Here is a 15,584-nt window from a genome sequence, read left to right as displayed (position 1 = left end):
AAGTCATTAACAGCTGTTTTGATTTTATTTTCCGCTCTGTGCATCTGTCACCTCGCTTTTTGATTGGCTACATGTCACATTCAGTAGGCTGCGTGCTCGTTTGTGGTTGGGTGACACAACACACGCTGCGATATCAGGCCAAGACAATCCATCATGTTGAATATCCCAATTTGTGATCGGAGCACCCCAGATGTCCTTCCGAGCAGATCACAGTGCTCTTAACACACCACACACGGCAGGAATAATCATGATGATGCTAAAGATAATCTTATATTCCTGCCGTGTGAACCAGGCTTTACAGGTTTTCTATGTCAGCAGCATTTTATTCAGTCTTAAAGTAAATAAATATGAAATTGGTCACTAGATCCGTGATCTCTGGACATAAATAAACTCTACATAGTGGATCCTTGATCTCTGGACATACAGTAAATAAACTCTACATGGTGGATCCTTGATCTCTGGACATACAGTAAATAAACTCTACATGGTGGATCTTTGATCTCTGGATGTAAATAAACAGTACATGGTGGTTCCTTGATCTCTGAACATAGATTAAAAAAAAAAATCTGTAGTTTTTGTCAAAAGCATTTCCTTTCAGACATTAAAGGCATGGATGTCACTCCATACATCTGAGCTGAGCTCAGCTGGCTGCTGGAGTCTGCAGCCATACAGTCTTAGGCTGCTGCACGTCAGCCAGGGCATCTCATTTTTGGAGGGAAAAAAAAACAAAACATTTTTATCGATTGCAGTTTGTTTGTATTACAACATTTGGAAAGAGGTGTCATTTGATTTAAATGGCGATTCACTTTAAAGTTATTAATTGCGAGCAGACTCTAGCTCGAACGGAACAGATGTTGATTCTCGTTTCTTTCTCACAAGACAGGAATCCCAGTTAGTCACTTTAATCCGCACAAAAGTGGCTCACGATTGACATTTTAATGGCTTTGAGAGAAGATAAGAAGCGGAGTTGGTGCTTCTGAAGAGGAGCGAAGCAAAGATCTAACGAAGCAGCGGATCGAAGCACTGCTTCATTGGTTCAAGGTTCAAAGCAAATGACCTGTTGACTACTAAATTCGTTGACGGTTTCGGTAGTCGATGTAGTTGTGACTAGTCGATTAATTGTGGCAGCCCTAAATTCAGCCCTTATGTACATGTGGCAACAGGTAAATGATTCAGATCATTATGTAACAGCTGTTCTGGAAGGCAGAATTCACGTTGTGGATCAGCTGCAGCTGGTGTAAATAACTGAAAATGGGGAGTCAATGCGCGGCGTTCACATGGACTGATCAATTTACTGCTCTGATATATTCAGTCATTTTTAAACTTATATTTATTCCCCTTTTGACACTTTTCTGTTATAAATTAATATATATGGCTTAGTAATGTAATACAGTGATACAGCAGCCACCCCGGCACACCAGCGCCGAGTCCTGGAGTGCAGAGCAGGATACAGACGCACACTGCTCCAGCAGTGGCTCCAGGTGCGTTTCATTTAAAGCGTGGAGATCAACGTTAGCTTCGGTTTCGTTTTGTTCCTCTTTTGTTCCTTTTGCGCTCTTGATTTGCAGGTTATTCAGGGATGGAAAATGTCAAAAGCTCATTTGTCCACATTTTCTCGGCTATTTGTGAATTTTTTACTTTTCCCCCTTCGTTCAGGAATCATTGTATGCTGTGTGACAGGGCCAATAGGCAACTGGAAAACTGCTATAGATATGGTGAGGGAGACGGTTAGGTAGGTGTTGGGTGTGATATCTGACCAGAGGAAGGATGATCATGAGAGTTTGTGGGGGAATGAAGATATTTCAGGAAAGTATAAGGAGAAAGAGGTTGGCAAAAAAAAAAAAGGGATATTCGGAAAGATGATGAAAGTTGACGGGACACAAGAAGTTGAAAAGGGATGGTACAAGATGAGAACAGATGCCACAGGCCAGGTTTCCTGCAATTTAGAATGTCAGCAAATCAGTAGTGCCACAAAGTTTCACAGTTATCTCACCACATGTTCCTGTTTTAATTATACTCATACAAGTACGAAGTGCATTAGTGCAGCATAGCCAGTGTGCACACGCATTGCAATGAGGTGAACATAAATACAGAAAGAAGTTGCAGATATGAGTCTGACCTTTTTTTGCTGGAGTGGTAATAATCCAAACAGACTTGGTCTGAAGCCATTCTTAGACAGGTGTGTTTTAGAATTTAGAATCAGAATCAGTGAATGAGAGCCACACAGGTACAAATATGGCTGACCTGTTAAAGAATGTATTGGAAATAAATTTGTTAGGGTTAGGGTTCATTCCAAATACCTTGATTTGAAAAGTACTAAGTAATAACACAGTGAGGGAAAAAATAAATCCTGAATAAAAAACATTCATCGTTATGCATCATTCATTGTTTTAGAATCGAATTGCTTCCCTCTGAGTCATAATCATGAGGTGCCTGAAGAGTCCTACCTCTATAAAGGATGCAGATGGAAAGGTGTTGAAAAGTGTGGAGAGTGCTAAGAAGATGGAAGGAGTACTTTGAGGAGCTGATGGGGAGAGAGAGCTAGAAAGAATTAGTAAGGATGAAGTAAGAGGAGCAATGAAGAGGACACAGAGTGGAAAGGCAGTTGGTCCAGATAACATACTGCTGGAGGCATGGCAATGTTCAGGAGAGATGGCAGTGGAGGTTTTAATCAAATTATTTAACAAAATGTTGGAAATTGGGAGTTGCTTGAAGAATGAAGAAGTAGTACACTGGTTCTCATTTTTAAGAATTAGGTTGATGTGCAGAGCTGCAGCAACTGCAGAGACATAATGATGATTAGCCACACAATGAAGTTTTGGGAAAGAGTAGTGGAAGCTAGGCCGAGAGAAGAGGTCAAAAGCTGCGAGCAGCAATATGGTTTCATGCTGAAAAAGAGCACTTCCGATGCAACATTTGTTTTGAGAGCTGATGGAGCAGTATAAAGAAGGGGCAAAGGAGTTGCATTTTGTGTATTTGTAGATTTACAGAAAACCTATGACAAGGTACCAAAAGAAGAGTTGTGATATTTTATGAGGAAGTCTGGAGTGCCAGAGAAATATGTGAGGGTAGTGCAGGACTTCTACAAGAACAGTGTGACAGCAGTGAGATTTGCAGTAGAAATGACAGATGTATTTAAGGTGGAAGTGAGATTACATCAAGCATCAACTCTGAAATCTTTCTTGTTTGCAGTGGTGATGGATAGACTGGTGCCTGACATCAGACAGAGCTATTATGTTTGCAGATGACATTGTGATCTGTAGTGAGAGTAGAGAGCAGGTTGAGATTACTGTATTTTCCAGACTATAAGTCGCACTGGAGTATAAATTGTACCCTACTATAAATAACACATTTTTCTATGTTATGAGCTGTTTAATTTGGAACTTTTGTGCACTGTTGTCATGTATTTTTTATTACTGGCATTTATGGTTTTGTTGTTGGAGTTTATTTTGTCTTTGATTCTTGGGAAAGTTCTATATAAATAGTCATTCTAATTGCTATTATTAATAACAAAGTTGTGAATTTTTGGTATACAAGTCGCACTGGAGTAAGTGGCAGGGTTTCCCAAATGAGTTAAAATGACATACTCAAGAAAACACGAAGTCTGGAGAAGTGGAGACATGGTCTGTAGAGCAGGGAATGAAAGTCGGTAGGGCCAAGAGAGAATGCATGAACAGTGGGTTGTTCAGTGGAATAGTGTGGTTACAAAGAGCAGAGGTCATGAAGGTGTATGAGGTTAAATAATTGAAGTCAACTCTCCACAGTAATGGAGATTGTGGTAGAGAGATGAAGAAGAGCATGCAGTCATAGAGGAGTGGGTGAAAAATAGAATATGCTTTTTTTTAACATTATGGAATGACGATCTGTATATGATGCACAAAAGTATTTAATTTGCTGTTTCCACATAAAAGCAATGATAAATAAATAATATCCCATTTGAAGCTCATGATGTTCACTTTTACTGCGACATTATCAGACAGGAGTTGGCACCTTGATCATCCTGTTAAGATATTCACAGAGAAATCACAATCATTTACATTTAGCTGTGTGGAAAAAGGGCTGGGGGTGCAGATTCGACTAAGGTGTGATCAAAGTGATGACATCACTGCGTGGATGTTGTAGTTTTCAGTTTTAGAGAAAGCAAATGAAAAACTGTAAATATGTTATACCCTTTTCACACCAACACCTTGATGCGAGACAGACCCGCATAAGCAGCTGATCTTAATTGGTCACATGACACACTGTTGCAACCATACAGTCTATTGTTGCAACTATATATATATAGTGGGGCCAACAAGTATTTAGTCAGTCCCTGATTGTGCAAGTTCTCCTATTTAAAAAGATAAGAGAGGTCTGTAATTTTCAACATAGGTACGCAACTATGAGACAAAATGAGAAAAAAAATCCAGGAAATCACATTGTAGGATTTTTAAAGAATTTATTTGTAAATTGTGGTGGAAAATAAGTACTTGGTCAATAACTAAAGTTCAGCTCAATACTTTGTAACATAATCTTTGTTGGCAATGACAGAGATCAAACATTTCCTGTAAGTCTTCACCAGGTTTGCACACACTGTAGCTGGTATTTTGGCCCATTCTTCCGTGCAGATCTCCCCCAGAGCAGTGATGTTTTGGGGCTGTCGCTGGGCAACATGGACTTTCAACTCCCTCCACATATTTTCTATGGGGTTGAGGTCTGGAGACTGGCTAGGCCACTCCAGGACCTTGAAATGCTTTTTATAGAGCCACTCCTTCGTTGCCTGAGTGGTGTGTTTGGGATCATTGTCATGCTGAAAGACCCAGCCAAGTTGCATCTTCAATGCTCTCACTGATGGAAGGAGGTTTTGGCTTAAAATTTCATGATACATGGCCACGTTCATTCTTCCCTTAACACAGATCAGTCGTCCTGTCCCCTTTGCAGAAAAACAGCCCCAAAGCATGATGTTTCCACCCCCATGCTTCACAGTAGATATGGTGTTCTTGGGATGCAACTCAGCATTCTTATTTCACTAAACATGACTAGTTGAGTTTTTACTAAAAACTTCTATTTTGGTTTGATCTGAACACATGATATTCTCCCAGTCCTCTTCTGGATCATCCATATGCTCTCAGGAAAACTTCAGACGGGCCTGGACACGTACTGGCTTAAGCAGGGGCACTGCAGGATTTGAGTCCCTCTCTGCGTAGTGTGTAGCCTTTGTTACTTTGATCCCAGCTCTCTGCAGATCATTCATCAGGTCCCTCCATGTAGTTCTGGGATTTTTGTTCACCGTTCTCATGATCATTTTGACCCCACGGGATGACATCTTGCGTGGAGCCCCAGATCGTGGGAGATTATCAGTGGTCTTGTATGTCTTCCATTTTCTTACAATTGCTCCCACAGTTGATTTATTCACACCAACCTGCTTGACTATTGTAGATACTCTTAGATCACTCTTCCCAGCCTACAGTGTTCTTCCTGGTGTCCTTCGACAGCTCTTTGGTCTTGGCCATGGTTGAGTTTGGAGTCTGACTGTTTGAGGCTGTGGACAGGTGTCTTTTATACAGATAATGACTTCCAACATTAATGCCATTAATACAGGTAACAGGTGGAGGACAGAAGAGCTTCTTAAAGAAGTAGTTACAGGTCTGTGAGAGCCAGAAATCTTGCTTGTTTGTGGGTGAACAAATACTTATTTTCCACCACAATTTACAAATAAATTCTTTAAAAATCCTACAATGTGATTTCCTGGATTTTTTTTTTTTTTTCTAATTTTGTCTCATAGTTGAACTTTTACTTTAGTTGAAGTGTACCTATGATGAAAATTACAGACCTCTGTCATCTTTCTAAGTAAGAGAACTTGCACAATCAGGGACTGACTAAATATTTGTTGGCCCCACTGTGTGTGTGTGTGTGTGTGTGTGTGTGTGTGTGTGTGTGTGTGTGTGTATGTATATATATATATATATATATATATATATATATATATATATATATATATATATGTATTATATATATATATATATATATATATATATATATATATACATATACACAAGGGCTGTCAATAAAGTATAGGTCCTTTTTATTTTTTTCAAAAACTATATGGATTTCATTCATATGTTTTTATGTCAGACATGCTTGAACCCTCGTGCACATGCGTGAGTTTTTCCACGCCTGTCGGTGACGTCATCCGCCTGTGAGCACTCCTTGTGGGAGGAGTCGTCCAGCCCCTCATCGAAATTCCTTTGTCTGAGAAGTTGCTGAGAGACTGGTGCTTTGTTTGATCAAAATTTTTTCTAAACCTGTGAGACACATCGAAGTGGACACGGTTCGAAAAATTAAGCTGGTTTTCGGTGAAAATTTTAAGGGCTGATGAGAGATTTTGAGGCGATACTGTCGCTTTAAGGACTTCCCACGGAGCGAGACGTCGTGCAGCACTCCCAGGCGCCGTTGTCAGCCTGTTTCAAGCTGAAAACCTCCACATTTCAGGCTCTATTGATCCAGGACGTCGTGAGAGAACAGAGAAGTTTCAGAAGACGTCAGTTTCAGCATTTTATCCGGATATTCCACTGTTAAAGGAGATTTTTTAATGAAAGACGTGTGGACGGGTCCGCGCGTCGGGACGCAGCTGGCGCGGTGCGGCGGCACAGGAAAAACACCATTTGTAAAATCCAGGCGGCTTTTGATGGCTTTCAGTGGAGTGAGTATATGAGAAATTGTTTAACAGCTGGACATGTTCCAACTTGTCCTTAAGGCTTCCAACGGAGGTGTTTTTCCTGTGGCGGAGCATCGCGGCGGCTGCGAGCCGACGCTGCACTCCACTCGCACGTCTTTCATTAAAAAAAATCTCCTTTAACAGTGGAATATTCGGATAAAATGCTGAAACCGACTTCTTCTGAAACTTCTCTGTTCTCTCACGACGTCCTGGATCAATAGAGCCTGAAATGTGGAGGTTTTCAGCTTGAAACAGGCTGACGACGGCGCCTGGGAGTGCTGCACGACGTCTCGCTCTGTGGGAAGTCCTTAAAGCGACAGTATCACCTCAAAATCTCTCATCAGCCGTTAAAACTTTCACCGAAAACCAGCTTAATTTTTCGAACCGTGTCCACTTCGATGTGTCTCACAGGTTTAGAAAAGGTTTTGATCAAACAAAGCGCCAGTCTCTCAGGAACTTCTCAGACAAAGGAATTCCGACGAGGGGCTGGACGACTCCTCCGACAAGGAGTGCTCACAGGCGAATGACGTCACCGACAGGCGTGGAAAAACTCATGCATGCGCACGAGGGTTCAAGCATGTCTGACGTAAAAACATATGAATGAAATCCATATAGTTTTTGAAAAAATAAAAAGGACCTATACTTTATTGACAGCCCTCGTGTGTATATATATATATATATATATATATATATACACACACACACACACACACACACACACACACACACACACACACACACACACACACACACACACACACACACACACACACACACGTGTCGTATGTGTCATATGCTGAAAAACAGCCCCACACTGTGATGTTCCCACCTCCAAACTTCGCTGTTGGTGTGATGTTTTTGAGGTGATGTGCAGTGGTACCATTTGACCTCCAAACATGGTGTGTATTATTCCGTTCAATTTTGGGCTCATCTGACCAGACTGTATTCTCCCAGTATTTCACAGGCTTGTCTAAATGTTGCGCAGCAAACGTTTAATGAGCTTCAACATGCTTTTTCTTCAGCAACGGTGTCTTGTGTGGTGAGTGTGCATACAGTTCATGGCGGTTGATTGCATTCCTTACTGTTTTCTTTGAAACAGTTGTACCTACTAATTCCAGGTCTTTCGTAAGCTTTCCACTAGGCATGTGAATCTCATCATTGATTCGATACGCACCTCGATACACTACCAGTGATACGATACTTACAGCGAGACATGATGATACTGATAATACGATGTGATATGATTCACCCCTGTTCCCGATTTGATATGTATTTGATGCGATTTGGTGCAATACGATTAATGACGGGTATTGATAATATTTTATCGCTATCAATGCCATTATCGATTCCACTTATTGATCCGATTCTTTATTGATTCCTTTACCTCTCAATACCTCTTGTGAATTTTCTGTGTACTAAAAGTAGGCTTTATGGGTTTTCTATGTTAACAACATTTTATTGAGTCTTAAAGAAATATGAAATTGGTCACTGGATCCTTGATCTCTGGACATAAATAAAAATTTATAAAATCTGTACATGGTCACATGTATGACAAACACGCCAGTTTCAGTCACATATCAGCAGAAATACGCCATACCAAACAATGTTTGGTCAGTTATCACAGCGCTTTTTTTTTATTTTAGAAAATACATTTATCTGCTTGTTGATTTTACCCATTTCATGCACCTGTTACAAGACAGTGATTGTAGTGCAGTGGTAAAGTTTCCGTCTGGTAATCAGAGCATGTGGGTTCGAATCCTGTGGTGTTTTTTTTTTTTTTTTTTTAACCAGGGTTATTTAACAGCCCCTTCATGACTATGTCTGTGACCATGGGCCATCTACAGAGGAACAGATGGATCATATTTGTATTGCCCGCTTGATAAATGCAGTGTTTTTATGTGGTGTGTGGGTTTATTTCATTTTAAATACATCCATCTCCATTATTGTTATTAGTTCCATTACCTGATGGACAACTTCAGTTTACGCACCGGCTGGTGCTCACGCCAGAAAACCATTGTGTAAGACTCTGGTGTGGAACGCAGGACGATTTTCATTTCTTGCCCGCAACAAGACAAGAGTCCCAGTTCGTGACTTTAATCCAAACAAACCAACTCAAGATTGACATCTTTAAATGGCTTTGAGAAGGGTTAATGAAGAAATTGTGGACCTGCTGCTGGAGGCGAAGCAGAGAACCAGCGAACAGCGAGTCCCTGCTGCAGTCTGCAATCAACATAGAAAAATTATCATTTTCCCAATAAACGCCCTAAAAAACAACAGCCACTCCGGTGTCCCAAACTGAAGGGCCAATAAGGGAATCATTAAGCAAAAACACTATTGATGTCATCATTTTTGTTGTGGCAGAAATGTGCTTTCTTGATTACGTCTGTGGTGCATTCATTGCACATGCAAGCAGGCAGTGAGTGATCCATCACGATTTCACCTGTCAGTTGAATCAATGCACACTGAATGAATCGATGCACTCGCATCATCTAGATACGGATTCGTATCACTTAATCTCCACATACCTACTCTCCACCTGTGGTCCTTGGCTTTTGGACAACTCTTCTGATAATTCTTTTCACTCCTCTGTCAGAATCAGAAATCTTGCGAGGACCACCTGGTCATGGCCGGTTTATGGTGAAATTGTTATTTCCACTTCTTGATTTTGCCCTAGCTAGAGATGGGTATCGAGAACCGGCTCCTTTTGGGTATCGTTAAGAAATGATTCGATCCACCGACATCAATAACCTTTTTGCTTAACGATTCCTTATCGGTCCTTCAGAGTGGCCGTTGTTTTTGGGGGTGTTTGTCAGGAAATTGATCATTTCTCTACATTGATTACGGACATGCAGCGGGTCAGTAATCAACTATTCTGCAGTGCAGCTTTGCTTTGAACCTTGAACCAATCGAAGCAGTGATTTGATCTATTGCCTCATTGATTCATTGTTTTATTTTGCTTTATCTTAATTTTCCCTCGCTAAAACCCTAAACAGCATATGTCTGTGAGTAATATTTACCTTTTTATGTTAAACCGACCTGTTATGGTTTTCTGAAACAGTTGATAGATGTATTTTATAACTTAAAAACAGGACCGATGTTAACGCGTTAGCATGTCTATGGCATTTTCAATGTTAAAGTTAGCATTAAACTGTGCAGCTGTCAGCACATTTGTGTGCATTTGTTTTCTGTATAATAATGACATGCAGCAGCCAGCTGAGCTCAGCTCAGAGGCATGGAGAGACATTCATGCTAAAATGTCTGAAAGGAAATGTTACAGATTTGTTTATTTTATTTATATCCAGAGATCAAGATTACAGTGACCAATTTCATATTTATTTACTTTAAGACGCAATAAAATACAGAGAAAACCTGTAAAGCCTACTTTTAGTACACAGAAAATTCTCAAGAGGTATCAATAAGGGAATCGATCGATCGATAAAGGAATCGGATCGATAAACAAAATCGATTATGGCATCGATATCAATTAAAATCTTATCAGTACCCATCCCTAGCCCTAACAGTACTCACTGGAACATTCAGAAGTTTAGAAATCCTTCTGTAACCAATGTCATCAGTATGTTTTGCAACAATATCTTTGCAAAGATCTTGAGAGAGCTCTTTGCTGTTACCCATCATCAGATGTTTCTTGTGCGACACCTTGCTAATGAGGTGACTTTTTATAGGCCGTCATTTCAGACTGAGCCAGTTGATATTAATTTACAGACAAGGGCAGGATTGCTTTCTAATTACTGATAAATTTCAGCTGGTGTCTTACTTTCCATGCTTTTTTGCACCTCCCTTTCTTCAGGTGTTCAATACGTCTTCTCTGCGTCATTTCACATTATTACACATACCTTAATTTATGGACGTCTGTGGTTTGATTTCTTTGTTTGTGTGGATTACTTGGGTTGTTATCAACATCTAGGGAAAATTTAATCTCAATAGCACATTTACAAATATATTTACTGAGGAAAAATGGGGACGTGACCAATACTGAGAACCTTCTGCTCTGGAAGCATATGGAAGACTCAAGCGGAAATTTGATACAATTTCTTGTCACTAATTTCCCTTGTGTGATCCTTCAGATTTTGAGAACTGCTTATTCCAGGCTAATTTCCCATATATTTCTGGATTGATTGAAGTAAATGAAGTACAAGACATGTTCATGCATCCATCCCCTGACTTGTCCACCGAAAGCTGTCTATAAAAGTGATGATTTTTTTTTTTTTTTTTTTTTTTTTGGTGGAAGAACTACAAATTGCTCCATTTCCTGAATGATTAATAGTGTGTTTTTTGTTAAACCCAGTTTTAATCTAAAAATCTATACTACAAATGCATCTTGTTTTATTTATCCCCCCACCCTTTCTTTCTTCATTTCAACTCCATTGTGTTGGTGTACAAAATTACAAAAATTATGACTGTGCCAGTCGTTATGGACTTAATTAATTAATATGGACGTAATTTTCAGTGTTCAAGCAGACTCCACAGCAGTACATGTTCCAGAATTGCTTCTTGGGGTGGTTGTAACATTTTTTAAAGTCCAAAATTGTTTGGCTGAGCACAACATTGTACTGCTGGTAGTGTTCATGGGGTTTAACGGCACAACAAGTGACCACTGTTTATGGCCCAAATATTACTGTCAAAACTGACAAATCCACAACTTCAAAAGTGTGAATTTCAAATGGTGATGATAAATTAATTACCTCTAACTACAAAGTTGGGCGGAGGTTGTTTTCACCTGTTTGTTTGTGAACAGCCTGTAACCCACAGTTTTTTGTATATCATTGTATATATCATCCTGATATGCAAGAACTGATTAAATTTTCAAGGTCACAGGTAAAAGGTCAAAGTCAGGACAAATCTTGGACGATTATAAAAATCCCTATCCTTTAACATTGAACGAATTTCCAAAAATTCATAACTGTCAAAAAAATTAAATTCCTTTCATATTTGAGAGCGTTATGTAGGATGGAATGCTTTGTCAAGTGACAAAGTTGATCTGGATGAAAGATTTTATAGCCATTTAAATTTAACATTGAAAACCACATTTAATGTATATTTTACATTACATCTTAATCAAATATGCCCCAGTCATTCTCATATTTGACAGTAAGGCGCAGACTGGCACTCACATCGGCTGACAAAGTCTGATCCGGATTGTGGATTTGAAACTAAATGTCAGAATGCAATGACAAAAAATAAATAAATAAACAGAAACCTGACAACACCACAAAAACTTGATTCAAGAGTATGAACTAAATACATACTCCTGACATTTGAAGTTTGATCCGCATCTGATCCATATTGCGGATTTAGCGGATATTTGATTTTAACTTTGAAAAGCCCTTTTGATGTATATTTTGTATTATACTTTAGCTTATGAAAAGCCACTTCTAACAGGACTTTGACCTTGAAAATTTTTTCCAAGGTAAAAATTTGTGGAATTGGAAACTAGTGTTGGCAGAGGTTTGTGCTGTACGTATGCGGTGCTCTAGTTACCATTTTGTCTGTATTTTGTGACAGGACGATGTACCAGTAAAGGAGATTAATATCACCCACCATGTAAAAGAGGGATCTGAGAAGGCAGACCCACAACAGTTTGAGCTACGCAAAGTCCTGGGACAAGGCTCTTTTGGAAAGGTATTGTACCTGTGTTTGTGTGTAATAACACGGGTCCAAGCTTGTTGGGAGTTTGCTACATTTTTGTTCTTATGCTTGACCCCATGTACTATGTTTGACGGTTCATTGCCATGAATCCGGTGGACTGAAGGCCCTCTGTGCTGCTTCTTAGTGCTATTGTCTTTGTATGAATGAGCAATTATCCTCTTCCTTTGTGTTTGTGTGTTTATGTTTATGCTAACCTCGATTAGCATGACCTAGAAAATAGGACTAACACTGTTTCATTGCCTCTGAGCCTAGCAACAGTCATACTACGTACTCAGAAACTCAACATTGTTTTTTTGTTTGTTTTTTTCTTCTTCTTTGCTGTGTATTTCTAGGTTTTCCTGGTGAGAAAGATTATGGGGCCAGATGCCGGACAGCTATATGCTATGAAAGTACTGAAGAAAGCTACACTGAAAGGTACAGCTTACAGAAATCCCAACAAGGGGAAATGGATGGATTGTGGGTGTTTGTGATGTAATCCAGGAAGGTGTCAAGTGTCACTGCTGCTCAACTGTCTTTTGAACTCAAGGAGAAGTTTACTTTTTCTTTTCACGCTCTTGTCATATTGTAACATTAGCAACAAGCCTCCTTCTTGTGACATATTAGTTAAGGAAGTTAGAGTGAGCAGGGCAACTGCCACGGGAGTTGAGCATCCACACTTAAAATAAAAAAATATCCTACCTACTTTTTAATCAACACATTATGGGTACAAAATGTCTGAAGAAATATGGGCAGTTTTTATACCTTGTAGGTTTTTTTTATGTTTGTTTTTAAATGTACTGTACTGGTCAACCCATTGCCACGTAGTTTCAGATAGTTTGACTACAGGTGTTGGACACCATTAATAGTATCTATCAATGGTTTATAATACAACCAGCAATATTTCTTCTAAGTAAACATAAAATGCAAAATTCCATTAATAACTACACTGTTCAGTTTTAAGGACTGGAAACATGAGGTTTGAATTCTTTTTTTTTTTAAGCACTATTGCAGTTGCCCTTTTGGTACCCACGTCCATTGTTTTCACCAGTTTCATGAAAACAAGATTGCTGTCATACGATGCTGTGAACCACTCAGAATCTTCATTAATGGCGGGGGGGTAGCTATAACAGTGACATTAAAAACATGTCAGACCATCAAGGTAAAGAAAATGTTCAAAGAAATATACCGGAAATTGTCAGCACAGGAATCTGTTATGTATTACAGTTTTACAATGTTCTCTTCAGATAGTAATTCATAGTAAAAAATGTCTGGATTTCATAAGGTTGTTTTTGGCTGCTGAGGGGGTGATTATAATGGAATTTGTCAGTGTGCTGTGAATAACCTTTATTCTTCTGTGTTTAATGATCTTCATTGTTTTTATGCCATAAATAAATGAATAATAATTTATGCAAGCAGTGGTGACCTTGGTCACACCAGACCTACAGTAGTGTTCAGAATAATATTAGTGCTATGTGACTAAAAAGATTAATCCAGGTTTTGAGTATATTTCTTATTGTTACGTGGGAAACAAGGTACCAGTAGACTCAGTAGATTCTCACAAATCCAATAAGACCAAGCATTCATGATATGCACACTCTTGGAACAAACAGGTGTGAATCATGTGGAACAAACAGGTGTGAATTAGGTGTCCCCTATTTAAGGATGAAGCCAGCACCTGTTGAACATGCTTTTCTCTTTGAAAGCCTGAGGAAAATGGGACATTCAAGACATTGTTCAGAAGAACAGCGTAGTTTGATTAAAAAGTTGATTGGAGAGGGGAAAACTTATACGCAGGTGCAAAAAATTATAGGCTGTTCATCTACAGTGATCTCCAATGCCTTAAAATGGACAAAAAAAAACACAGACTCGTCGAAGAAAACGGAAAACAACCATCAAAATGGATAGAAGAATAACCAGAATGGCAAAGGCTCACCCATTGATCAGCTCCAGGATGATCAAAGACAGTCTGGAGTTACCTATAAGTGCTGTGACAGTTAGAAGACGCCTGTGTGGAGCTAATTTATTTGCAAGAATCCCCAGCAAAGTCCCTCTGTTAAATAAAAGATGTGCAGAAGAGGTTACAGTTTGCCAAAGAACACATCAACTGGCCTAAAGAGAAATGGAGGAATATTTTGTGGACTGATGAGAGTAAAATTGTTCTTTTTGGGTCCAAGGGCCGTAGACAGTTTGTGAGACGACCCCCAAACTCTGAATTCAAGCCACAGTTCACAGTGAAGACAGTGAAGCATGGTGGTGCAAGCATCATGATATGGGCATGTTTCTCCTACTATGGTGTTGGGCCTATATATCGCATACCAGGTATCATGGAGCAGTTTGGATATGTCAAAATACTTGATGAGGTCATGTTTGCCTTATGCTGAAGAGGACATGCCCTTGAAATGGGTGTTTCAACAACACAGTGACCCCAAGCACACTAGTAAATGGGCAAAATCTTGGTTCCAAACCAACAAAATTAATGTTTTGGTGTGGCCTGCCCAATCCCCAGACCTAAATCCAATTGAGAACTTGTGGGGTGACATCAAAAAAGCTGTTTCTGAAGCAAAACCAAGAAATGGGAATGAATTGTGGAATGTTGTTAAAGAATCTTGGAGTGGAATAACAGCTGAAAGGTGCCACAAGTTGGTTGACTCCATGCCTTGCAGATGTGAAGAATTTATGAAAAACTGTGGTTATACAACTGAATACTAGTTTAGTGATTCACAGGATTGCTAAAAAAGCAGTTTGAACATAATAGTTTTGAGTTTGTAACGTCAACAGCAGATGCTACTATTATTGTGAACACCCCCCTTTTCTACTTTTTGTTTTTACTAATAGCCCAATTTCATAGCCTTAAGAGTGTGCATATCATGAATGCTTGGTCTTGGATTTGTGAGAATCTACTGAATCTACTGGTACCTTGTTTCCCATGTAATAATAAGAAATATACTCAAAACCTGGATTAATCTTTTTTGTCACATAGCACTACTATTATTCTGAACACTACTGTAGGCTTCAGAAGCTGAAGAAACTGGCAAATAAGCTCAGTTCAAGCTTGAAAACTACACTATGTTTTCTCTCTCTCACTCTCTCTCACACACACATACACACACACACACACACACACACACAAAGAGAGAGAGAGAAGGAAGATGTGTCTGCTTCAGCAACATTCATTAAAAAAATACATTTCCACAGACTTGTGACTATTATTTGAGTTTTAGAACTTGACTCTTGTAAAACA

The 15,584-nt window shown here is 39.3% G+C and overlaps 1 protein-coding gene across 5 annotated transcripts in view; it reads left to right on the top strand.

Annotated features, from left to right (window-relative positions):
* The window catches only part of LOC117508307 (ribosomal protein S6 kinase alpha-3), a 166,082-nt gene that overhangs the window by 121,256 nt on the left and 29,242 nt on the right, over nucleotides 1-15,584 (top strand). For 3 of the 5 annotated variants that reach the window (XM_034168034.1, XM_034168053.1, XM_034168059.1), the window contains 2 exons: nucleotides 12,221-12,337; nucleotides 12,697-12,778. In XM_034168034.1, coding sequence (XP_034023925.1) covers nucleotides 12,221-12,337; nucleotides 12,697-12,778 — 199 coding nt within the window. The remainder of the gene's footprint in view (nucleotides 1-12,220; nucleotides 12,338-12,696; nucleotides 12,779-15,584) is intronic. The other 2 variants (XM_034168045.1, XM_034168025.1) reach the window with 1 other exon arrangement.

Source organism: Thalassophryne amazonica, chromosome 1 (genome assembly GCF_902500255.1).
Source record: "Thalassophryne amazonica chromosome 1, fThaAma1.1, whole genome shotgun sequence".
NCBI classification, from domain to species: domain Eukaryota; kingdom Metazoa; phylum Chordata; class Actinopteri; order Batrachoidiformes; family Batrachoididae; genus Thalassophryne; species Thalassophryne amazonica.
This window is presented reverse-complemented; position numbering and strand designations above follow the sequence as displayed.